At 40.7% G+C, this 24,010-nt stretch overlaps 1 protein-coding gene across 1 annotated transcript in view; it reads right to left on the bottom strand.

Moving 5' to 3' along the window:
* cacna1ba (calcium channel, voltage-dependent, N type, alpha 1B subunit, a) overlaps positions 1-24,010 on the bottom strand; it is a 254,241-nt gene that overhangs the window by 37,598 nt on the left and 192,633 nt on the right. Inside the window, exons 30-44 of the mRNA XM_038704210.1 lie at positions 22,244-22,445; positions 21,339-21,503; positions 20,404-20,514; positions 20,244-20,327; positions 19,626-19,631; positions 15,912-16,028; positions 15,650-15,715; positions 15,409-15,500; positions 14,870-15,020; positions 13,875-14,002; positions 12,599-12,695; positions 9,962-10,067; positions 7,932-8,039; positions 6,058-6,182; positions 5,296-5,477 (exon numbers count right to left, since the gene is read on the bottom strand). Coding sequence (XP_038560138.1) covers positions 5,296-5,477; positions 6,058-6,182; positions 7,932-8,039; positions 9,962-10,067; positions 12,599-12,695; positions 13,875-14,002; positions 14,870-15,020; positions 15,409-15,500; positions 15,650-15,715; positions 15,912-16,028; positions 19,626-19,631; positions 20,244-20,327; positions 20,404-20,514; positions 21,339-21,503; positions 22,244-22,445 — 1,740 coding nt within the window. The remainder of the gene's footprint in view (positions 1-5,295; positions 5,478-6,057; positions 6,183-7,931; positions 8,040-9,961; positions 10,068-12,598; positions 12,696-13,874; positions 14,003-14,869; positions 15,021-15,408; positions 15,501-15,649; positions 15,716-15,911; positions 16,029-19,625; positions 19,632-20,243; positions 20,328-20,403; positions 20,515-21,338; positions 21,504-22,243; positions 22,446-24,010) is intronic.

The following is a 24,010-nucleotide window of genomic DNA, read 5'->3' on the forward strand; positions in this document are numbered from 1 at the left end:
ATATCCCAGGACCTGAAGTGGGAGCCCAACACGGACACCATCATGAAGAAGGCCCAGCTGAGCCAGCTCAGGAAGCTCAACCTGCCTAAGGACCTGCTGATCCACTTTTACACAGCCATCATCCAGTCTGTCCTCTGCACCTCCATCACTGTCTGGTTTGGATCTGCCACCAAAAAGGACAGGAGCAGACTACAACGGACAGTCAGGACTGCAGAAAAAATAATTGGTGCCAACCTGCCCTCCATTCAGGACTTATACATTTCCAGAGTCAGGAAACGGGCAGGAAACATCACTGCAGATCCATCTCACCCTGGACACAATCTGTTCCAGCTCCTCCCCTCCGGTAGGCGCTACAGAGCACTGTACGCCAAAACCAACAGACTTAGGAACAGTTTCTTCCCACAAGCCATTTCTCTGATGAACAGCTGATTTCTGACTCACGGTGTCAGGAACAACTCCTGTGCAATAACCCAGTAACTCTGTCTCTAATCAGCCACCTGTTTATGGGCTAACACTTAATATTTATTCACCATTCTCTATTTCAGTGCTGTTCATAATGTTATATTGTAAATACTATATACTAAATCCACCTACCTCAAGTCATTACTCCTGCACAAAATACTTTTTATATTTATCTACTATTTATTCCAGCATCCTTTGCGCTATGCTTCATTGCACAATTTGTCAATATGTCTATATTGTTTTTGTTCATAGTGTATATTTATGTTGTCTACACTAAAGTCTGTCTGATTTTATTTTCTTTTTATTATTGTGATTTTATTTTTATATATATATATATATACACATACATATATATGTGTGTGTATGTATATATGTGTGTATATATGTATGTATGTATATGTGTGTATGTGTATGTATATATGTGTGTATATATGTATGTATGTATATATGTGTGTATGTATATATGTATGTGTATGTGTATGTATGTGTATGTATATATGTATGTGTGTATATGTATGTATATATGTATATGTATGTATATGTATATATATGTATGTATATGTTGATCTACAGGAGAAAAATATTTAAAAGCAATAAAGAATGTCTCACTACATTATATTCTATTATATTTATAAATTTTTAATTGTCACCTGCCACATGAATTTTGTGTTTCCCTTCAAATAATAAGAAATTTACACCATAAATTGGTGCAGAAATTCTCACCTGAATGCAGGAAATTAAAGGGGCATTGTGTAGTTTTCAGCGGCCACTAGCGGTGTGGTTCTAAGATTGCAACCAGGTGTGTGCTCGTATGCGTGCTCGCTTGAACTCATGAGCGAGCATAATCCGAAACACAACCACTTTCATACAGAAATACCACAATAAACGCAGGAACACCAGCATGCTGGCTGTGGCTTTTCTTCAGACATGTTCAGGTTCTGTTACTTCATCGTTCCCGTCTCAGAGGCAGATCAACACCGGCGCTGTTGTTCTGTCGATTTATACTACCTACTACTTAGCGGTTATGCGCATCCAATCCAATCCACGCCACGGACACGCCCGCTGACGAAAAGTCACAGATAGCACAACTTTTCATCGTCAATGCCTCAACAGGAAGTCGGCCATTTTGAATTTTACGGCCATTTTTGGATGATTTACACACTCCGTACTTTAACAAACTCAAATTACTGCTGTGCCTTCTAAAGGCATTGACGATGAAAAGTTGTGCTATCTGTGGGCGTGTCTGGCGTGGCGTCAAAGATCAACTCTTCGCCATGACACAGGAAGTTGTTGTAACTTCAGTGTACATGCTCACATCTGAACAAAACTTTACGTGCTTGATAACTCTCCCACCCCGAAGACATCTACATGCTAATACTGATTTATATGCATAGCGCCAAGTGCTATGTAGCGCCACTAAGGGGACACAGGAAGTGAGGTATAACACCTTCATGCAGCGTTCGAACCGCGTAGCAAATTCACAGCCGCACCGGCAGAGCTCCAGAATATGCACCGCGGCAGCGTCACGCCCCAACGCGCTAAATGTGCGAGGGCCCGCCCAACACTGCTTGAAGCTTTAATAACACATTATGTTTTAAACGTTAAGTGTGTAAGATTTAGTGACATCTAGCTGTGAGGTTGCAAATTGCAACCAACTGTCTAGTCTACCGCACCTTCAAACAGAGTAGGACAGCTATGCTGGCTGACATAGGGCAAAACGTGTCATCTTCTGAGACTGCAGAGTAGCCGGTAAAGAAAGGTATCTTTGGGTAGATACACTCACCTAAAGGATTATTAGGAACACCATACTAATACTGTGTTTGACCCCCTTTCGCCTTCAGAACTGCCTTAATTCTACGTGGCATTGATTCAACAAGGTGCTGAAAGCATTCTTTAGAAATGTTGACCCATATTGATAGGATAGCATCTTGCAGTTGATGGAGATTTGTCGGATGCACATCCAGGGCACGAAGCTCCCGTTCCACCACATCCCAAAGATGCTCTATTGGGTTGAGATCTGGTGACTGTGGGGGCCATTTTAGTACAGTGAACTCATTGTCATGTTCAAGAAACCAATTTGAAATGATTCGAGCTTTGTGACATGGTGCATTATCCTGCTGGAAGTAGCCATCAGAGGATGGGTACATGGTGGCCATAAAGGGATGGACATGGTCAGAAACAATGCTCAGGTAGGCCGTGGCATTTAAACGATGCCCAATTGGCACTAAGGGGCCTAAAGTGTGCCAAGAAAACATCCCCCACACCATTACACCACCACCACCAGCCTGCACAGTGGTAACAAGGCATGATGGATCCATGTTCTCATTCTGTTTACGCCAAATTCTGACTCTACCATCTGAAACAGAAATCGAGACTCATCAGACCAGGCAACATTTTTCCAGTCTTCAACTGTCCAATTTTGGTGAGCTCTTGCAAATTGTAGCCTCTTTTTCCTATTTGTAGTGGAGATGAGTGGTACCCGGTGGGGTCTTCTGCTGTTGTAGCCCATCCGCCTCAAGGTTGTGCGTGTTGTGGCTTCACAAATACTTTGCTGCATACCTCGGTTGTAACGAGTGGTTATTTCAGTCAAAGTTGCTCTTCTATCAGCTTGAATCAGTCGGCCCATTCTCCTCTGACCTCTAGCATCAACAAGGCACAGGACTGCCGCATACTGGATGTTTTTCCCTTTTCACACCATTCTTTGTAAACCCTAGAAATGGTTGTGCGTGAAAATCCCAGTAACTGAGCAGATTGTGAAATACTCAGACCGGCCCGTCTGGCACCAACAACCATGCCACGCTCAAAATTGCTTAAATCACCTTTCTTTCCCATTCTGACATTCAGTTTGGAGTTCAGGAGATTGTCTTGACCAGGACCACACCCCTAAATGCATTGAAGCAACTGCCATGTGATTGGTTGATTAGATAATTGCATTAATGAGAAATTGAACAGGTGTTCCTAATAATCCTTTAGGTGAGTGTATATTAAGAACTTATATTTACTTAATTATTCAGTAAAACCATATGTTATTGTGCCTTGGCAACTGACAGATAACATTGAAAATGTAAGCCAACAAACAGCCAAGAAACCATGACGTCACTGTTTCTGCACCACAGTCCATTATAAACTACATAAGAGATACAGTTTACAAAAGCATTTTACAACATGGGAAATATGTAAACTGCCTGCCAGCAATAATATCTGGCCCACGGCCAAATTATGGAGCTTCGTTAGCAGCAAAATAAATAATTAATTAAATACTTTGAAACACCGAAACACACACATTGTGGATCAGTTTGTTGAAGAGGGAAAAAAAAATTCTTCCGACATGGGATCAAACTCGCAACCTTGTAAGTGAGAATCTTGCACTTTACCTCTTTCAACCAAACACCATAAAATGAAGTTTAAATATTATGCCTTATATTCTCACCAAACATCTAAAGTGCAATTTATACTTCTGCGTCAAATCGACGGCATAGCCTCTGCGTTGCCCCGTACCCTAAGCCGTTGCGCCTAAGCCGTAGCCTGACGTGCACCTCCTCAAAAGTGTAACTACACGTTGAGGCGACGAGAACGGTAAGAATTGTGATTGGTCGGCTTTGTAGCCCCTCAATGCCTCCGAGCCGACAGGAAGTGCCCCGTGCTTTGAAGTAAATCTTACTACCGGCAAACCAGCGGCTGTAGCACAGTCGATCAATACATTTTACTGTCACAAACAGAGCAAAATGACTCGTTTCAGTATCAGAATGTGATCCATTCAGTTGATAACATTTGAAAAGTGACACGTATACGATTTTCCCCTCATTCACGTTAGCGGAGGGCTAAAAAGGAAGTTAGCCTGCTTGGCCAGCAAAAGTCAACACAGTGGACGCTGTAGCGCTAACGCCAACTAGTGTTTGGGGGTGTAATTGCAGAATGACGGAGACACCAACGCCCAAGTATAAATGCATGGTTACCCGACGCAGGAGTATAAATCAAGCTTTTATGGATAAAAACAATTGCTGTGAAGCAATACTTTTTTGCAGCTACCTGCTGTATATTATTACTTCTTCTTCTTCTTCGAACACACAGGAAGAAGAAGAACATCACTCTGTTTTTTTGGTAACCAGAATTCTACAAGTAGAAGAAGAAGAATATGGTGACGAAACGCGCTCTGAAGTGCTGTTTGTCCATTTTCAGCTACTGTATTAAAAACATGGTGGCACAACATGGTGACGTCCATGTAAGGGGGACCCACAGTTATGTAGATAGAAATGACTCATTCTAAGGTAATAAAAACATAACGGTTCCTTATGTAAGGTCTTTATACACCACTGAAAACATAAGTTATGGATATTATATTGCATTTCTGTCGATAGATCCTAAAGAAATATTACACACTGGACCTTTAAGTTTAAACAGTCTGACACATGTGATGTCATTGCCTCAACTTGTGAGAACATGTGTGGAAGCTCTCAGCAGTGGCTCACTTACAGGGATTAACAAGTCGGTCAAGCCCGGTTGGTTATGTCCTACTTGCCACCAATGTGGGAATTCACTCATGTGATTTGTTTACAATTAGTCATAGTAAGTCCTTACTTACTCTGTGAACATTTCTTATTATTTTTAGCTTGTAAAACGTGTTTGTGTGGCAAAAACCTTAAAACTTAGAAACACAAAAATTGTCAGGCAGGTTGCAAATTCCACCTACTTTTCAGGGGCAATTAGATTCAGGTCTGGGGATTCTTGAGTTTTTGCAATCTGCGTGTTATTCAGTAACTGATTTACTAAGAGAGCAGGGATATAGTTTTTATGTTGTAACTGAGATTTTAGTTCCTGAAGCGTTGAACTTACAGCGTGCCTCCATTGTTGAGGGAGTTGGAGCTAGGTCCGGTCTGTGGCTGGAAGTTGGCATGGGATTTGGGCTGGGGCTGAAGCATGCTGGGAGGCTCCACACTGTTTAACATCATAGGCAGATCTTTCTCCTGCATGTGAGTCAGAGGCAGCAATGGCTTAAACAGAGCCCCGACCTTGCACTGTGGAGGAGAGATGGATGGCAACATGCTGAAGACATTCAGAGGCAGCAGGCAGAATATTGTTGGTGCCAGGTCTCACAGTGTGGGCTGATGCCACCCAGATATGGAGACTTGGGCCAGAATATTAATCTCTCGCAGTCATGCTTGTATTTATTATATCTGTGTGTATCTGTGTGAGTGTTTGTGTGTGCAGAAACAAACATGCACCAGTACAGTAGATGTGCAAGGTTGCAAATAACCACCAGCCAGCAGCCAAATGCAGGTTCCTCTTTTGCTGCTAGTATGTGTGCCTTTATTACAAGCTACTTTAGCATGTAACCAATCAATGGATGCTTTTATACTGACAATAATAAATTGGGAAAGCGGTTGATAGATTCTGTAATCCACCAGTGAATGGCTAGTGGATACAAAAGCATCTTCTTTGCATGTGTGCATGCATGCAGGCATACAGCAAAAGTGTGTATCAGTGTGTGCAAGCATAATATATATGGGAGCATGCATTCAGGTTTGCACATCCAATATTTGTGTACATTGTGTGTGTGTGTGTAGTGTGCACGCATGTGTGGTGTAAATGTTGTACCTGGGAGCCTGATGCGCTCTGTTGTTGCTGCTGCTGCAGCAGCTGCAGCCTCCTTGATCGATTCTGCTTATAGTAGTCGAAGATCATTAGGGCCGCATAAACCTTCCCTACTGTCAGTTCATTGGCTGAGGAGGTGAGGAGAGGAGAAGTGATGTGAAGGAGAGGAGATCAGATTCTACTGACTCATTCCTCCCTCCTCTAACTGCTTGTCTCCCTAATGTTTAGATTTTTTTTAGAAAAGGACTTTTTACAGTGAGTGATTTGATTAATTCACAGGAAGTGATTTACATATATATGTATATATATACTTATGTATAACATAACATAATGTAAACAATACAAGCATCTCAAAAGGACTGATTGGAAATGCCTTTGTGTAGTTAGGTGGTGAACACATTTCTTATCAAAAGGTGGCAGCAAAAGCAAAGCTCATTACTGCACATTAAGTCTTGTCTTTTGCATGCACTCAAGTCGATGGACACACACACACACACAGGTGCTACATACTACATACTAACACAAATGTACTCATCAGTGGCAGATGAAATATTCAGATCCTTTACTTAAGTAAAATACTAATACCACACTGTAAAAATACTCTGTTACAAGTAAATGTCATTGTCAAATGTCAATGCATTTAAGATTTTACTTAAGTAAAAGTATAATCAGGAAAATATACTTAAATCATTCAAAGTAAAAGTACAATGCAGAAAAATCTCCTCTGTGAATGTTATAGTATTATATATTATATCATTAGATTATTATTATATGTGCATTAATGTAAAAGCAGGATTTTACTTTTGTAGTAGAGGTGGAGCTCATTTTGAACAATATGTTTAGGGGTCATTATGGATTAATCTGCTGATTATTTTCTCCCTGTATTGATTGATTATTTGGTTTGAAAAAATTCTTAAAATAGTGAAAAAATGCAATAACATTTACCTAGAGCCCAAAGTGATCACAATGCTTGTTTTATCCAATCAACGGCACAAACCTCAAAAATATAAAAAATATAAAAAAAGAAAACCTGGAAATCCTCACATTTGTGAAGCTGGAACCGTGAAATGTTACTGCATTAAAAAATTACAAATGATTATCAAAATAGTTGCCAATTAATTTTCAGTCAACTAATTGATTAGTTCACCTGTATAAACGGTTAGGTATGATCATATGTTTTGTAGGCAAAAATATTAATTTGTAAAGTAACTAGTAACTAAAGCTGTCAAATAGTTGCAGTGAAATAAAAAAAACTGTATTTACATGTAGTGGGTAAATGTAGTGGAGTACAAGTAGAAAGTGGAATGAACAGAAAAGACTTAAGTAAAATACAAGTACCTCAAATTTGTACTAAAGTACATTACTTGAGTAAATGCACTTATATTCAGCCACTGGGGCAGTACTTTTATCACATTTCTTGCAGCTTAAAATGCTCTTATATTTAAGAGCGCGCCAGCAGTCTCTGAAGTAGGTTAAAAGCAGATCCTAGATAACTTTAGTTCAGAAACATACAATTTTTTCTCTTTTTATGTTTGAGGTCATCAGTTTTTTCTTAAGTTAGTGAGTTCAGTGAAGAAAAGACACTATTTATAGTGAAGGATTTTCTCAAAAGCTTTAAACACAGTGTAAAAAACATTCCCACTGATATAATGTATGTGTTATCCTACATTATAAAGAACTTCTCTTTAGCAGTGTGGCAATCCCTGCTGTGACTGTTTAGCACTGTTCTAACCTGCACATACATCTGTAAGGCAATCTTTGAAACAGTGTGTCTTCCACTTTATCATGGCCTTAAGTGCTGAGTTGTGACAAGTACATAAGGACTTTGAAGCACAGCTCATCCAAGTTCAAAATGTAGATAATGGTGAAATCTTTACGTTTATGTGGCGTCACCAACAGGTCCATGGTCTTTTGAGAGAGGTTGGGCCACACTGTAGACAGCTCCTTCTTTAACTCAGCGTCAGATAATCGCTGGGCTACCATGCCTTGAAAACCACAGAAAGATAGAGACCTCTTTGATTAAAACAATTATCAACCACCACAGCAGCACAATATACTGTGTTTTTAAATTAAAAAGGGAATTGTGAGAGACAGTGAAAAAAACCTCTTCCAACTAGTTTATTCTAATTTTACAACGCAAATCAAGCAAAGCAGTAAATGAGACGAGGCACAGAGAGAAATCCTCATTAAAAGTGCAGATACAGTAGGGGCAGTGACGCCAGGAAACAGAATCCAGCAGACATGCCCAGTACAGCACAAAGCTTTCTAAAAAGTCTATTAGAGCATTGCAAACTGTTTTTATTTGTTAAAGCTGCAATTTCTAACATCCTGTCTACACCAGACACCTTTGAAACCCTTTTCAGATTTCCATATGATGTTAATCATATAGACATCAGATAAATGTCGAGTGTGATGCTGAGAATGACCAATGTTACCTCTTTCATTGAGAAAGAAATGATTTTCTTGATTTTGCTATTTACTAGAGATGGACAAATTACAATTTTCTTGGCTTAGATTTTTAATTCTGATTTGCCGATTCCTATTTTATTTCTCAGGTGGGATTCTGACAAAGCTGCGGTATGGCAACGGGGTCAAGGTGAGCTGATTCTTTGGTGGCAGCAAGAAGAAAACAGCCAAGTCGACTTCAAACGGGTTGAGAAAGTGGGTCAGTTATCCTTTTCTCAATTAAACACAGGGATTTCGTTCTTCTTCTGCAGTCGTGGAGTTTTGTTCAGTTGTGAACAACAATCTCTTCTCACGATCCACAAGTGTTTTGTCACACAAAAATAAAAAGAGAGACAAAGAAAACAGTCCGTCCTTGGCCAGCAAGTTAGATATGAGTTCAGGAAAGAAAAAAAAATCAACATTGAAAAGGTGGGTTACCTTCTTCTGTAGTGGGCGCTAACGACGGATGGCAGCGAGCTCTATCTTCCAATTTCTTAGCTGTAGCAGTTTTAGTCCAAGCCCCTCGCCTGGCATCATGCAGGGAAAAAGACTAAAAAAACTGAAACAAATAAAAACTAAACTAAAACTAAGCATTTCCAAAAATAAAAACTGAACTAAACAAGCAAATCCATGTTTAAAACTCATTAAAACTATACTTAAATTGAAAAAAAAAGTCAAAACGAAAAAAAAATCTAATGAAAAATCCCAAACTATAATAACCCTTGTCTGAACTTGAATGTCATCTACTCTGCATCTAATCATGAATAAGTATCCCCCTTTCATAGTTTGGTTGGTGAAATGTGCCTTAGTAATACAGTTTAATATTTTCCTACTACATATGCTGCCTTTTCTGCTCTTGCTTGCGGCCTGGAAAGACTGTAGATCATTATGTATCATTTGCTCTGTCACCAGCCACCACATATTCTACACACACAGCTACACATGCGCACTGACGACCCAGGGTTAGGGTTACAACTTTGGATTTATTCAGGCACTTTAAAAACATTTATTGAAAGTTTTTTTCTTTTTACATGTTTATTTACAGCATTAAACTTTGAAATTTATATTGTAATAGGCTGTATATTAACTAATTGGGAGAAAACTGGTAGTTCTTGACATCCTTTTTACGCTGCGAAGCTACGACTGTGAGATTGACAGTCGAATCAGGCTCCGCCCATCGAAGCATCGAACCTTCGACTATTGGGGGTCAGCCCTAGTTTTAAATCCTCTTAGGATGCTTTACAGTCCCAGTGTCATTCACCACGCTGAGTAATGTACATGTACATTCAGTTCAATTTAATCACACTCGAGGCGATGCAGGGTTAACCTTATTCATACATTGTTGTCTTTTCTTAGGACGTAAAACCAGAGAGAAAGACTTAACATTAGTTTTATTATTCTTATTATTAATATTCCACTCATTTTTGTTCTCTTCTAATGATGTGTGGTGTGTTTCTCTGACCTGAGGCCAGTTTAATCTCCAGGGCAGTGCGAATCAGGGCCATCAGGGTTGAGGTGAAGTGGACGGTGTTGTCATCAGCAATGGGCATGTTCATTTTGACGAGGCGCTAAGGACAGAAGATGAGTGGGGACAGAGAGACTTTAGATCACTATGTGATAGCAAACAGCCTGATCAGAACATTCAGTTCACCCAGAGAAATCTATCTGTATGCTGCTGTGATCCAATACCCTCCACATATTCACTCTCTTGCAAACTTTAAAAAAAAAAATAAGTGCAAGTTTGGCCATATTGGTAAAATTCTTTGGAGAATCAGTTCAGCACACAAAAAGCCTTCTCCACATGTACGTACAGACATTCACATTCACTGCTTTTGGCTACGGTATGCACTACACTGCAAGTCAAAGTGCACTGTTGCAAGACTGACATTGACCGAAAAAAAGGTGAGACAAGGCATGTAACGCATAACCATGAAGGTGCCTCGACAGTCGCAGGAGCTCGACTCTGTGGTTGCCATCCTAACAATCATCAACTTGGAGATGAGGAGACTGAGTATGCTCTTCATGTACAGTGGCAGTTAGCAATAAAGAGTGTCCATTTCACCAAGCTTGGGCAGCCTTAGCTGGAAGATTTGGCTTATATAGGTCTACTGGCACAACTACACGGATCCAGAATGCTGTGGGACTGTTGCTTTAAGAGTTGAGCTCCCCTGAACACAAAAAGCATTCACCTACATGTGCTATCAGTGGCAATGCAGAAAGTAAGAAAGACCAGAGTCAGAATGAGACAGGGATGGAAAGTTGAGGGGCAAATACACACACACACACACACACACACACACACACACACGCATGCTAATTTGCATGTGGTCACACACTCACCTTCACATACATATACACGCACACACACACACAACACAGTAAAGGAGCTGGTTTAGACAGAATGCTTGTCTAAAAATTCAGGGTCAATGAGATCTCAGGTCTTATTAGGGTTGGGCTCGCGCGTGGTGGTGGGGGAATAATACGGAAAAAAGACAAGTTCTGTGTCTTTAGGCGCCTTTATAAAACATACTGCTGATGGAGAAAGTGGAGCAAATGGTGGGTGGGGGAGGAGAGACAGAGAGAGGAGGGGCAAGCCGGTGTGTTTGCAGAGAGACCAGAGGTGTAGAGGGTTGTGTGAGTGTGTGGGGAGAAGAGAAGAAAAAGCAAAATTCAAATTTGATGACGATGTCAGCTCAACGTCGTTATGTCTGTCAGCACTCGCCGATAGGCCTAGGCCTTATTTGTAAACATTTTTAAAGCCTAACAGATAAATTTTGGATACACTACACTGTGTCCATATGGACTTCATAAGACCCCATTTACACCTAGTATAAACATTTAATCTGCAACTAGATTTGTTATCTGATCAAATCAGGTGTTATCATCTCTAGTTTGCTTACATTCTGAATAGATCTCCAAGCACATAGCATATGCACCTAGTGTGCTTTAATTTGGATGAAACTGGCATATAAATGGTAAATGGACTGTACATGTATAGTGCCTTTTTTAGTCTTCTGACCACTCAAAGCGCTTTGCATTACATGTCACATTCACCCATTCACACATATTCATACACTGATGGCAGAGCTAAGGTGGCTATGGCACCTTTAGGCTACTTTTTTGTAACCTTGCTGACTAGGTTAACATTACATATAGTGTAAGAAGCTAATCAGAGCCAGTGGAGAAGTTTGCTAGGACTGCTGCTAGCTCCACTTCCTCATCACATGACCCTCATCTTGCATGTTATAGCTGACCCCCCACTAGATGATCCTTCTGAATTAATCACCAAACAAGAGTAAGGTGACCTTTCAACTTGTTGTTCTTAAGAATGTGATAACATTGTAAAAATGTAATTTACTCCTGGTTGAGATCTGATAACAATGTGAGCTAGACCACTGCTGGATGTTGATGATGACGATTGCATTCTGTGTGCCTTTGCATTAACATGCATTGTTCCTGATTCGGATAAAATCCAGATACAGATCACATGCTAATGTGGTCTATTTCTCATTAATCTCAATCAATATTCAGCGAAAACAAATCACATTGGCATATTTTTGTAATTGCTGTGCAGCACTTATATTTTAACACAAAGACAAACACAAGCACACACAAATATTTCCAACAGTGGACAGACTGAGATGAAATGAGAAAAAGAATGAGAGGGAAAGGGCTGCAAAGACTGGACCACAAAGTGAAAAGCACACATTACTCCCAGAGAAAAGCAACATAAACACACACACGCATACACACTGCTCCACAGAATAAAACCCGAGCTGGGGCGTACCATTCAAAGGAAATAGTGATATAAGGGAGCAAATTTCCTCCATAAACATAATATCTTAATTAACATGACTTTTCAGTCTTCTTAGATAAGCTCTATGTTACTATCATTAGCAATGGGCATTAGCCCACACAAGCAGCTATTGTCAAAGAAACAGTAGAGACAGTAAATAGGGGCATACACCAAAAATATCAGAGCACTAGCAAAACAAAGTACGAAAAAACACTGCAGAGCATAGACACTGGCTTGAGTTTACGCCAATGGGAGACAATTTATTGAGCACAGGGAAGAAGGAGGAGGAAGAGGGGGGTCTACCTTGTAGGCGACTCTTGGTGGACATTTCTTTCCCAAACCTAAGGGTGGGGACATGTGGAGCAGCATCTGATACATATCGAGGTACTTGATTCGGCCACTTCACAGGGCAGGAAATCAAAAATAAACAAACGCAAACAGAGAAGGATGGGGAGTTAGAGAAGGAGGAGAGGAACAAAGGGAAGAAACATAAAACAATAGAATAATGGAAAGGAAAAACAGAAATCTGTTAATAGATTTCCTAGAGTGAGATGTAAGGTGGATGTCATCCCCGGTCGCTGTGTCGGGGCACAGGGATGCATCGCTGTGGAGCTCAGGATCCTTGACAGGAAACATGGGATGGTAAAGAATGAGTTTGGCGGGAGAGGGGAGGAGGGAGGAGAGGATGGGTTGATCCAACACATAGGATGCTGATGGGAGGGAAGAGAAATGACAGCATTGTAACAGGGATGTCTGCCTCTGCATGCTAGCAGATATCCCACTGGTACTTCAACCAGGGTGTATGGAGACAAAGGTTTCAATGCCAGCCCGATCTTTGGTTTAGGGCTTTCACTCATAGCCTGGCTTCCTCCGACAGACATCTTCATAAAAAATTCTTTGTAAGGCTTTTGATCTGAGTAAGATGTTTTAAAGATCTGAATTTAGTGATAAAACTGAATAATTTTGAGGGTTTAATCTGATAGAAATAGAAAGTAAATTGTGTCTGCTGTCTTAACATGACAGACAGGAGAGAGTAGGCATAGCAGGCGGCATGTTGGGACAATGCTGCACAATGGCTTTGAAAGCTTTGTTTCCACTCCGGAATCATCAACCAAAGCCAGTCAGTTTGGAGGGACGGGTGCTAGTGTAAAGGCGGTTTCATTGGTGCACAGCCATTCAGTTAAAAGTCTCTTGGCATAGAGGTACACAAAGCACCCTAATGACGGAAATGTCTGGTATTTGCAAACCTTGTATGCTACCCTATTAGGGCAGTTCTTCCCTAAGCCAAGGGGGGGTGAGATAACACGTAACAAATTGTACATATCCTTATAGGAAATCCGTCCGCTGTGGAAAAGAACAAGCACATAAATAAACAAACATTCAGGACAGCTTAAAATAAAACAATGCTCATCAGAGGGCTGACTGCATACAACATAAACGGGAACAAGGCCTGTGTATGAGGCCTCAGTCAGTCACCTTTGTCAGAAATGGGGAAGAGAGTAGTAAAGTTAGGGTGTCTATTCCCTCCACTTTACTTTGTATGCTATTATCTGGGGCCTAGAGGGAGGCTTGAACATACCATGCAGCTGGGTCGTACTCAGCCCAAACCCGGATGAACTCATCAAGGTGATGAGGACCCAGGATGGAGGAGTCTCTGGTTAGGTACTCAAAATTATCCATTATGACGGCCACAAACAGGTTCAGCATCTGAAACACAGACATTAGGTTGAGTTTACACCTATGTCTTTTTGAAATTTTGGAGCACAATCCATTAATCTCAATAGCACTGGCATGATCAGCCTAGCTGTGCAAACATGCACAAATTGTTCATGTCAAGTTCAGCTTTGGTGAACTCTGACACGCCAGTTTGTGCTGACGACCAACAACAACCGTCTTGTCAGTTCTGACCTTTTAGGTTAAGGGAGAGCCAGTGTGTACACAGCTATAGTACACTATGATAGCATATTATCTGCGTTGCACCATCCACGTAACACTTAATAACCGCCCTCTGTTGGAGTAAAAACTGCTTCACAGAAGAGCCATGGTTTGATAGAAGAGTTGACGATACCAATATGTTACTGCAATAAACTGAATAAACTAGCAATCGAGCTATAGTAAGACAGTTAAATGTCCAGGCTGGCTAAGTGAGCTACTTTCTGGTGACCAGAGCTTAAGACATTATTTACAGGGCTTCACGTTACGACTAGTGACTGTGTCGGCTCTCACTGCAGCAATGTAGGCCATAATTATTTTGAAATTATGTATAACATTGATATTGTTTATTTTTGGCTACTCTCTGTGTAGCCCAACTTAAAAAATGTAAAAGAAAAACTTTCTAAACGTAATGTTTTAAAAAGTAAACAAGAACTAAAAAACTATTATTTTGACAGTTGTACTTGGAATATAAAAACTACACATTCAAAATACAGTAATGTCCTAAAACTGATAGGACATATCTAATGAGCTGAACTGAATCTGAGCTGTCTTGCAAGGCCAATATTACCAGTCACATCTGACAAAGAAACCCATGTCAACAGTTACAGTGACTACATTTTGGTGTGTTTCAGTACTGACCAGGAAAGAGCAGAGGAAGATAAAGGAGACAAAGTAGAAGTAGGCAAAATCACTGCCGCACTGTTTTCCATGGGACCCCGATCGCTCGTCACAGGCTCTGTGACTCAAACATGATAACATGATCTCATGCCACGCCTCACCAGTTGCACTCCTGACACACATAAAAAGACAGAAGGACAGAGAAAAACAGAGAAGCTTTGATTGACGAGCCATAAAGGGCTGGCAGTATTTTGCAAGGCTGCAGTTCAGTATTTTAACTTATTGGGAGAAAACTGGTAGTTCTATGTAAAATCAGACATTGAGCACCCCCATATCGCCAAAATGGCATGATCCTCGTTTCGCTGCAAAGCTTTGACGGTTAGATTGACAGTCGAATCAGGCTCTGCCCATCGAAGCATCGGATCTTCGAGTATTCAGCATCAGCCCTAAATAGCGGTATGGTTTTGGTGCAGTTTCTCATTACCTACTGGGCTGTTTGCCCATCTAGAAGTCCAAGGAATTATTATATATAAAACTGTAGTAAACTAAGCTTCTGATACCTGAACAGCAGCATGAGGGCCTGGAGAAAAGTGCGGAAGTTATTGTGGTGATTGATAGCTGTGTCCTCATTCAGCTCAATGTTGCCAAACACCTAAAGCAGAGACACAGTGAGGGAATGGATTTGTATTGTATTGTCAATGTGCAATTGAGGTTTTTCACATTCGAGCCACAACATTTTTATAGTGAACCACTATATAAATATCATGGTCTCTGTGACCACAGCATAGCAGCATCACTCACCTGCATCCCAATGATGGCATAAATGAAGAACAGCATAGCAATCAGCAGGCAAACATAAGGCAGGGCCTGAGGGGAACAATATGAAACCATAACACATTTAATTAATATTCCAGCTAGGATGTTTGAGTTTGTGTGTGTAGGTTGTTAATGTGTGTGGGTGTGTAAGTGTGTCAGAGTAAACTAGCACATGCATGTGGGTGCTAGTATGCATGCAGAATGTGTGTGCACATGTCGGTGAGCATGTAATAATGTCTGCGAGCACCTTGAAGGACTGGACGAAGGTCCACAGCAGAATGCGGATGGTATAGCCCTGCCTCAGCAGCTTGATGAGCCGAGCGGCTCTGAACAGCCTCAGGAAGCTCAGGTTCAGCAGCCTGTCCTGTTAAGACACATAAGGGACATTAAGTACTTACCAACCTAATAAACTATTTGATAAACACAGCCTTATCAGAGCTGAATTATTAAGTCACTACAGCAGGTTACAAATGATCACAGTGGTGTAACATGCTGACCCCCTTTAACAAGCATGCTTGAGCAGGTCTAGGTGTAAATATTAAAGTGTAAAGGATTCAAGCAGCTAATAAAAATCTGGATCAAGTCTCATGTGGAAGAGAATGTGATGAAGTACACCAAATTGATTCATGCATTAACATACACTAGGTTCACATTTTTTCCTTAAAACAATACTGACATGCCCATATGTACACTGAAATACTTTTTGGCTGCTGTATTACCACTGGCCACAAAGAGATTGCTTCTTAAAGCAATTTCAATGCAAGTGATGGGGGTCAAAATCCACAGCCATCATTCTGTGTGAAAAAACATTCTAATGTTCAGCTGAAGTTAGTGTAAGATTTAAGAGGTCTCAATTAGACAAATCAGTGGGGAGCATCCAGTCTTGTTAGTACAACATTGCTAAGGGTTCCCACTCATTTTCATCTCTCTAATAAAGGAAGGAATCTCTGTCTGTGTGTCTGTATTTCAATTATGTCAGGAACAGTTAATATAATCGACTTGGTGGGTGGGTTGCTGCGGACTCAAGGGAGTGCAGTGTCACCTTTGAAGACACAACACGTTCAGAATTAATAAATAGAACAGGGCTGAGCGGAGCTCTGCATCAGCTACGGTGGGGAGCGCTCACGGGGGCACAACGGAGCTGCTTATGTTGCTCTAGATGTGGGGTACGCTTGCAGGGCAGGGCTTATAAGCTCCAATGTGATAGTGAATTGCTGAAACAGAGTTGTAAGAGTTTTATGTTTTGTGTTACAGTAGGATCGTACAGTAAGGAAGCGCTGAATTTCTAGCAGTGTCTTGTTTCATTGTTATTAATGCTGTAAGCCAGGGGTCGACAAATAAGTTAATGGATCTGGTCAGCTCAGTCAGGAGTGCACAGGCCTTTCAATCGGAGGGTTGTGTTTTGCTTTGTGGCAGGGCGCATCATCCTGCTGAAAGAAGCCACTGCCATCAGGGAATACTGTTTCCATGAAAGGGTGTACATGGTCTGCAACAATGTTCAGGTAGGTGCTACATGTCAAAGTAAAATCCACATGAATGGCAGGACCCAAGGTTTATCAGCGGAACATTGCCCAAAGTATCACACTGCCTCTGCTGACTTTACCTTCTTCCCATAGTGCATCTCGGTACCATGTGCTCTCCAGGTATGCCACACACGCACCTGGCCACCCATGCGATGTAAAAGAAAACATGATTCATCAGAACAGGCCACCTTCTTCCATTGCTCCGTGGTCCAATTCAGATGCTCACAAGCCAATTGCAGACACTTTCAGCAGCAGACAGGGGTCAGCACGGACACCCTGACTGGTCTGTGGCTGCCCTCCATGTATGTATGTATTCTTAAGGCATTGTAAACTCACCACCTTAAGTGTCCAAAGTATCTCAATGGCTGAACATGCGGTAGAAATGGGTCCTGGGTATTAGATTTAGAGTGCTTTGCGTAGCTGTAGCAACCGTGCTCTGGTCGACACCTCTCATGGTCTTTTCATGTTGGATGTGTTTCGTTCCCTTAGCATGACTTGTGAGGGCTTATAAAATATGATGCTCGAAAATGCAGGCAGTAAGTGAAAGGCAGAATGGACGAGATGGAGCAAAACCTGTGTTATGCTAGTTATTGTTTACTCATTGTGTTGTCCCAGTCAACATATGTGTGAAATCTGGAACTGCCCAATTCATTCTTAAATTATGCTGGGGCTTCATCTGATTGGCTAAATGATGTGAATGCATCGCTCAGGTATCCAGGGCTCCATCTCATAGATCAAATGTTGGCACTGAGTGTGAAAGATGAAAATTTCTGAAACCTCAGTTTTGTGAGGTCACAGTGACCTTTGACCATCAAATTCAAGTTCATCTGTGAGTCCAAGTGGACATTTGTGCAAGATGTAATGAAATTCCCTCCAGGCGTTCCTGAGATATCGTGTCCATGAGAATAGGACAGAAGAGAGGTCACAGTGACAACTCAAAAACATAATGCCACTAGCTGTGTCACTGGTGCAGAGCTACAAAAATGTGAACCTATCCTTTAATATGAAACAGAGCAGACAGTGCAAGATTATCATGCATTAGTATTACAGCACACAGAAGCTTCATCTGCTGCTCTAACTATCTAAGATAAGAATACAAAAATGATACTACATAAGGATTAATGTTCTCTTTTCTCTCACAAGTTTCATCATTGATGGATTTTTAAACTCATTTTGCAGATGAAGGCTTAGTTGATGAGCATCAGGAGTATGAGGGATGCTTGCACCCTCTTATCAAAGTGAATCCTGCAATAAATGTTCTAATAATCTTAATAATTTACTGAAATCAGCGGCCTGTTTTATAGAACATTGAATGACAAGACATTAGATTGAGGCTCTTTTTATATCCATTTCTTCACATGCTGTATGTAAAGTGTGTTGCTGGATTTTTATCATTTTATTCAAGCGGCAGGCATGGATGGCAGAAATATAGGGAGGGCTGGTCTGATGGCTATTGTGGTTGTTTGTTTTTTCCAACACCAAAAGGGGGGGGGGGATCATTTATAGACTGATCTGACATCAGAATAATCTCCTTTAAAAATATATTGTGTTGTATTAGACTGATTTTCTTTTCTTTTGCATATGAAGTAATAGTTCAGTGATACATTATTTACAGTGCTATTGACAAGGCAGAAGGGTTCTGTGTGTATTGAAACTTGTGCTGCTGCAGCTTTTATGTTACTGTTAATATGACGGCATTCAGACTTGTACCGTGTTGAACATACTACAGAAATTATTCATCCCATCGTATTGCACTATTCCACCTGCTTCTTTACCATGTTATGCGTTACCAATCAGGCCAAACTCACATACCACATAACCAACACAGCTGCCAGGGTAATTGGTCTCCCCACTCCCAACCGCGCAGATCACCACATTGAGGCCATTGCACGCATTGCACCCTCAGTAGCACAGCACATCACACACCCACTCAATCACTACCTTACCCTACAGTACTATAGGTGCCAGTACAGAGCACTGAGGTGCAGGAGGGCCTGCTCTGGGTAAAGCCTAATCCCTGCAGCCATAACCACCTTAAATAATAGGCCTCGCTGAATTGGCCTGAGTGTGTACTGTTGTTGACACTGTAGTTTTTACTGTGTGCTGTTGTTGTCTGATGAGTACAGTGCTGCGAAAGAAAGAAAGAAATTTCCCCTTGGGGACAATAAAGTCTAAAAAGTCTGAAATTGTACAGGTCTGATAAAGGCAGGTTGCCATTGTGTCTTTTATATAACAGTGACTCTGGAACTTGATCTGACATGTACAATCACATTTACTGTATGTAACAAGGTACATCTCTCACATCTAAAGTCAGGTTATCTGGTCTTCTGCTGCATTCATTGGACAAGTCTTTTCTGCGTCTCTCACAAGTTCCCCAACTTTATGAAAGCACAATACTAAATTAATGGATTACTCTTTTAACTCATAAAGTCACTCACCGTAGTCTAGTGATGTTTGGGACCAGGGCATGGCAACACCAGTGATGACAATCAACAAGATGACAATGTAAAGAGCAGGACAAAGAGAGAGAAAGAAATGAAATGAAAGAGACAGAGAGCAGAGCAAAGTGAGGAGAAGACGGAGGAAGGAGAAGTGAGAGAACACAATCATATTACACAACATAAACTGACGTAAATCAGTCAAAAGCAATAAAGGTATGTGGTAAGGTAACTGTCTGGAATAAAAAAACAAAACTGTCAAACAACACAAAAAACCCATCCCACCCATTGATTCACTATAAACCACACATTACTGTCTGAAGTAGATTCAAATCAGCTGTGCATCCTCAGATCCTGTACCAGCCCTCTAATGATAAATTAATTCAATCAACAAAAGACTCGCTCAGAATCCTCCCCTCTCTCTTCGTCCAAAGCTGTCAGGCTCTCTGGACCGCTGCCATGTAATTGTTTTTGCTGATATGGCTAGTTAGCTTGTTTCCATAAAGCTTGCTGAACAGGCTGTGCCTGCCCCAGCTCATTACCATGCTGTGTTATTTGGATACAACACATTCAGCCCTGTTGAGACGAGCGTGAAGAGGTGGGGAAGGGTGCTCTTACATTGATTTCAGTCACCAGGATGTCAGTGATGCTGCCCAGCACTGTCACAAAGTCAAACACGTTCCAGGCGTCCTTTAGGTAGTTCTGAGAAATAGTTGAAAATCACAAGTTATTTATTATTCATCACATTTAAAGTATAAAATGTATAAATGTTACCCACCAGTGGACCAAAAGCAATAATCTTGAGGATACACTCCAGAGAGAAGAGAGTGGTGAAGACTATGTTGAGGTTCTTCAGCATTGCTTCATAGAAGTCTGGAGCTCCATGGAACTGAAAGACAAATGATGTTTCAAGGTGTTGATCAAGTTTTCTGTGCTGGCATATAGCACTGTTAAAGAAATAGTTTTAGACATTTTGTGAAATATGCTTTACTTTAGTTACATGATAAGATCAATACCACTCTCATGTCAATGCTATTACAATAAACAAATCTAAAGGATGCCGAAATAACTTTTTAACAATTTGTAAGTCTGGTCCACAAGACAACAAGCAAACAACTTGGTTTTCTGAATGGAGTTGAGATTGATCATTGCTATGCTACCTTGTTTCATAGTAAAATACAACCTGTAGCTGGACTTAAGTAACAGATGGTTAATATACCAGGTAGTCCAACTTCTAGCTTACTTTTCTTCAAGCAATATCCTTTTTTCTCCAGTCTCTGTACAAATATGAAGTGTGTGCTCTCCTCCTGCCAGTGAACAGCTCCAGATCAGTGTAGAATCCGGTGTGACTTCTGATGCTTATTGTTCCTCTGCTCTGACCGGTCACCTCCACACAACACTCTGCAGAGCCCCACGTTTCGCACATTTTTGCTCAAGTTGAATATTTTCAACTTCTGCAAATTTTGCTTATTCATGTCGTCCAATTCGCATCACCCCTGCGTATTTGTGTGTATTCGCTTCTTTGAATTCAATGTATGTAATTGTGTGTAATGCGAAAACTTCATTTCACTTTCTGTGTGAACCCATCAGGGGTGCTGTTGGCAGATAGTTTTACCTTTGCACAGAGCAAGGCTATTTTTCCTTGTTTCCAGTCTTTATGCTAAACTGAGCACACAGCATTGTATTATAAATATCCTCCTCACAACTTCTTACCTTCATCATGAGTACCACAGTGTTGAGAGCGATCATGATCATGATGGAGTACTCAAATGGAGCTGAGACCACAAACTTCCACATCCTGTACTGGAAGGACTGCATGTTCTCAGGCATGTAGCGTGTCAGAGGTTTGGCATTAATGGCAAAGTCAATACAAGCCCTCTGTAACAAAGAAATCACACATCTGCTTCAGTGTATTCATAATTTGACAGGAACTGCTCTCAAACCTGGTGTGAGCAGCTGGCTTCACTATCCAATTAGTGAACATACATGTTGGTCCCTGGTGGCAATTACTGAGTAAAAATTTTGGCTCACTATTAAGTATTAAAGGAACATGCAGCTCGCGGAGTTGCAGAAACAGACTTAAAGATTATTGAAACTTTGAAAGACTGGACACCCCATTGATAACAGCTGTTTGACTAACATATGCAGATATATATATTAGTCTTGGAAACTTCAATACAAAGACAACACACAGGGCAATATATATGTTAATAGAATAGCTATGATTGTAGATTGTAGACTTAGCACAAGACAAATTAAAATCCTGTGACAACATGAATTCTTGTGTGTACCAAGAATTATTTATACTGCAATCTTCCAAGAGAAAATGCTAAATTTGATGATTTGGTGGATGGAAAGATGGCAACACAAACGGTAAACTCTGCACAGAGAGCTGGAGGAGTGAGAACTTCATCACAGTGAGGTAAACATCACCTGAGCTGTGGTTCTGCACTAAAACCTGATGAAGTGTATTATACAATAACATATACTCTCACATTGCACATGTGCTCACTGCTTTAGGCCAGTTCTGTTCTGATTTTATTTCACTGACCCAGACTGGAACAGTCTCTGTCCAACTACCAGTCAGTGGCCAGTTGTTTGTCATGTCTATGCTTTACCTCGTTCTTTTCTAAGCTGCACTCAGACAAGGCCTTGTCTCCCTGCTCCTGGAAGGTGATGATGATCAGAGCAACAAAAATGTTGACAAAGAAGAAAGGGAAAACCACAAAGTAGACCACATAGAAGATGGACATCTCTATCCGGTAGCCTGGACTGGGACCCTGGTCTTCAAAGGTGGCATCCACAGAGTGCTTCAAGACACTGCAAAAAGAATAGAGCACATTACAACAGACAGTAGGACAATATCCAGCCTGTAATGTTACTCTACAAGGTGGTAATACTACATTTTGAAAAATAATAATTTTTAAACAGTGCCACAGACAGACCGAAATTGACATGGTCACAAACATAAATTAAAGCTGCAAGTAGTGTTGGGGTGTGTAGTGCTTCGGGGTGTTATCCGGCCGTGATGCATATTCTGGAGCTCTGCCGGTGCGGCTGTGAATTTGCAACGCGCTTCGGACGCTGCATGAAGGTTTTATATGTCACTTCCTCTGTCCCCGTTTTGGCGCTACATAGCACTTGGCGCTATGAATATAAATGAATATTGACGTGTGGATGTCTTCGGGGTGGAACAGTTATCAAGCACATAAAGTTTTGTTCAGATGTGAGCATGTACACTGAAGTTACAACAACTTCCTGTGTCATGGTGAAGAGTTGATCTTTGACGCCACGCCACGGACACGCCCATTGACGAAAACTCACAGATAGCACAACTTTTCATCTTCAATGCCTTTAGAAGGCACAGCACAAATTTGAATTTGTATTTGGAGTTCGTTAAAGTACGGAGTGTGTAAATCATCCAAAAATGACCATAGAATTCAAAATGGCCGACTTCCTGTTGAGTTTAGGATATGGTTTCTTGAGGCTTTTTTGTGCGTCTTGATATGATACATGTCCCCAGAAGATTACGTGCATGTAGGTTGAACGTGGACGAGGGGCTAATGTTTTCCAATTTTCTAGGTGGCGCTAGCGAGTCATTTTGCCACGCCCATGCGCGAAACCCATAAAATACAAAATTTTTCACCACTTCTGACATGTGTGCAGAGTTTCTGGTATGTTTAGGCCCCCAAAATTGAGCTTACTTTGCAGAAAAAAAAAGAAAAAAAAAATCTTTACAGTTTCAATAGGGACCTCGCACGGTTCGTGTTCGGGCCCTTATTATAAACTATTACAGTAAAAAGATGAAAAAGCAAACATTTATTTGCCTTAAAGAAGAACTTGACAATAAAAAGTATTTTGTGAATGTGCAATATGCATGAGATTATTTTTCAGCATTACAGATATGAAGACTTATTAATTCAATTATTGACAGTGTTAATATACTGTGGTTTTGACAGAAACCCCACACTGAGCCACTAAAGCCTTATGAGATGTGAGCTAAATCTGTATATGGTTTGTTCTTTGATTATTTTGTTTCAAAACCAAATCGGAAAAAACACAAAAAACTAAGTCGTTTTTTGGTTTATCCGTAGGGATACAACACAGACATAGACAGAACAAAACGCAGCTGCTTTGTTTTTCCATTTTGGTTTTAAAACAGAAAAAACAAAAAACTACTAGTTTTGATTTGGTTTTGAAATGAAATAACCAAAGAACGAACCATACATGGACTGAGCTATCGCCTATAGAATTGACTTTCAGAAGTCCATTCCATGCTCTTAATATGTTACATTTGTCAATTGTAGTTGAAGTTGAATGTCTTCTCTATAATTAGATAAAAGTATTTCTCTTTGTGCTTTTCCTACTTGCATTTCCGATGATCC

The sequence above is a fragment of the Micropterus salmoides genome, unplaced genomic scaffold, assembly GCF_014851395.1.
Source record: "Micropterus salmoides isolate LMB-PRFRI ecotype aquatic unplaced genomic scaffold, ASM1485139v1 Ms_hic_scaffold_7, whole genome shotgun sequence".
Taxonomy (NCBI): Eukaryota; Metazoa; Chordata; class Actinopteri; order Centrarchiformes; family Centrarchidae; genus Micropterus; species Micropterus salmoides.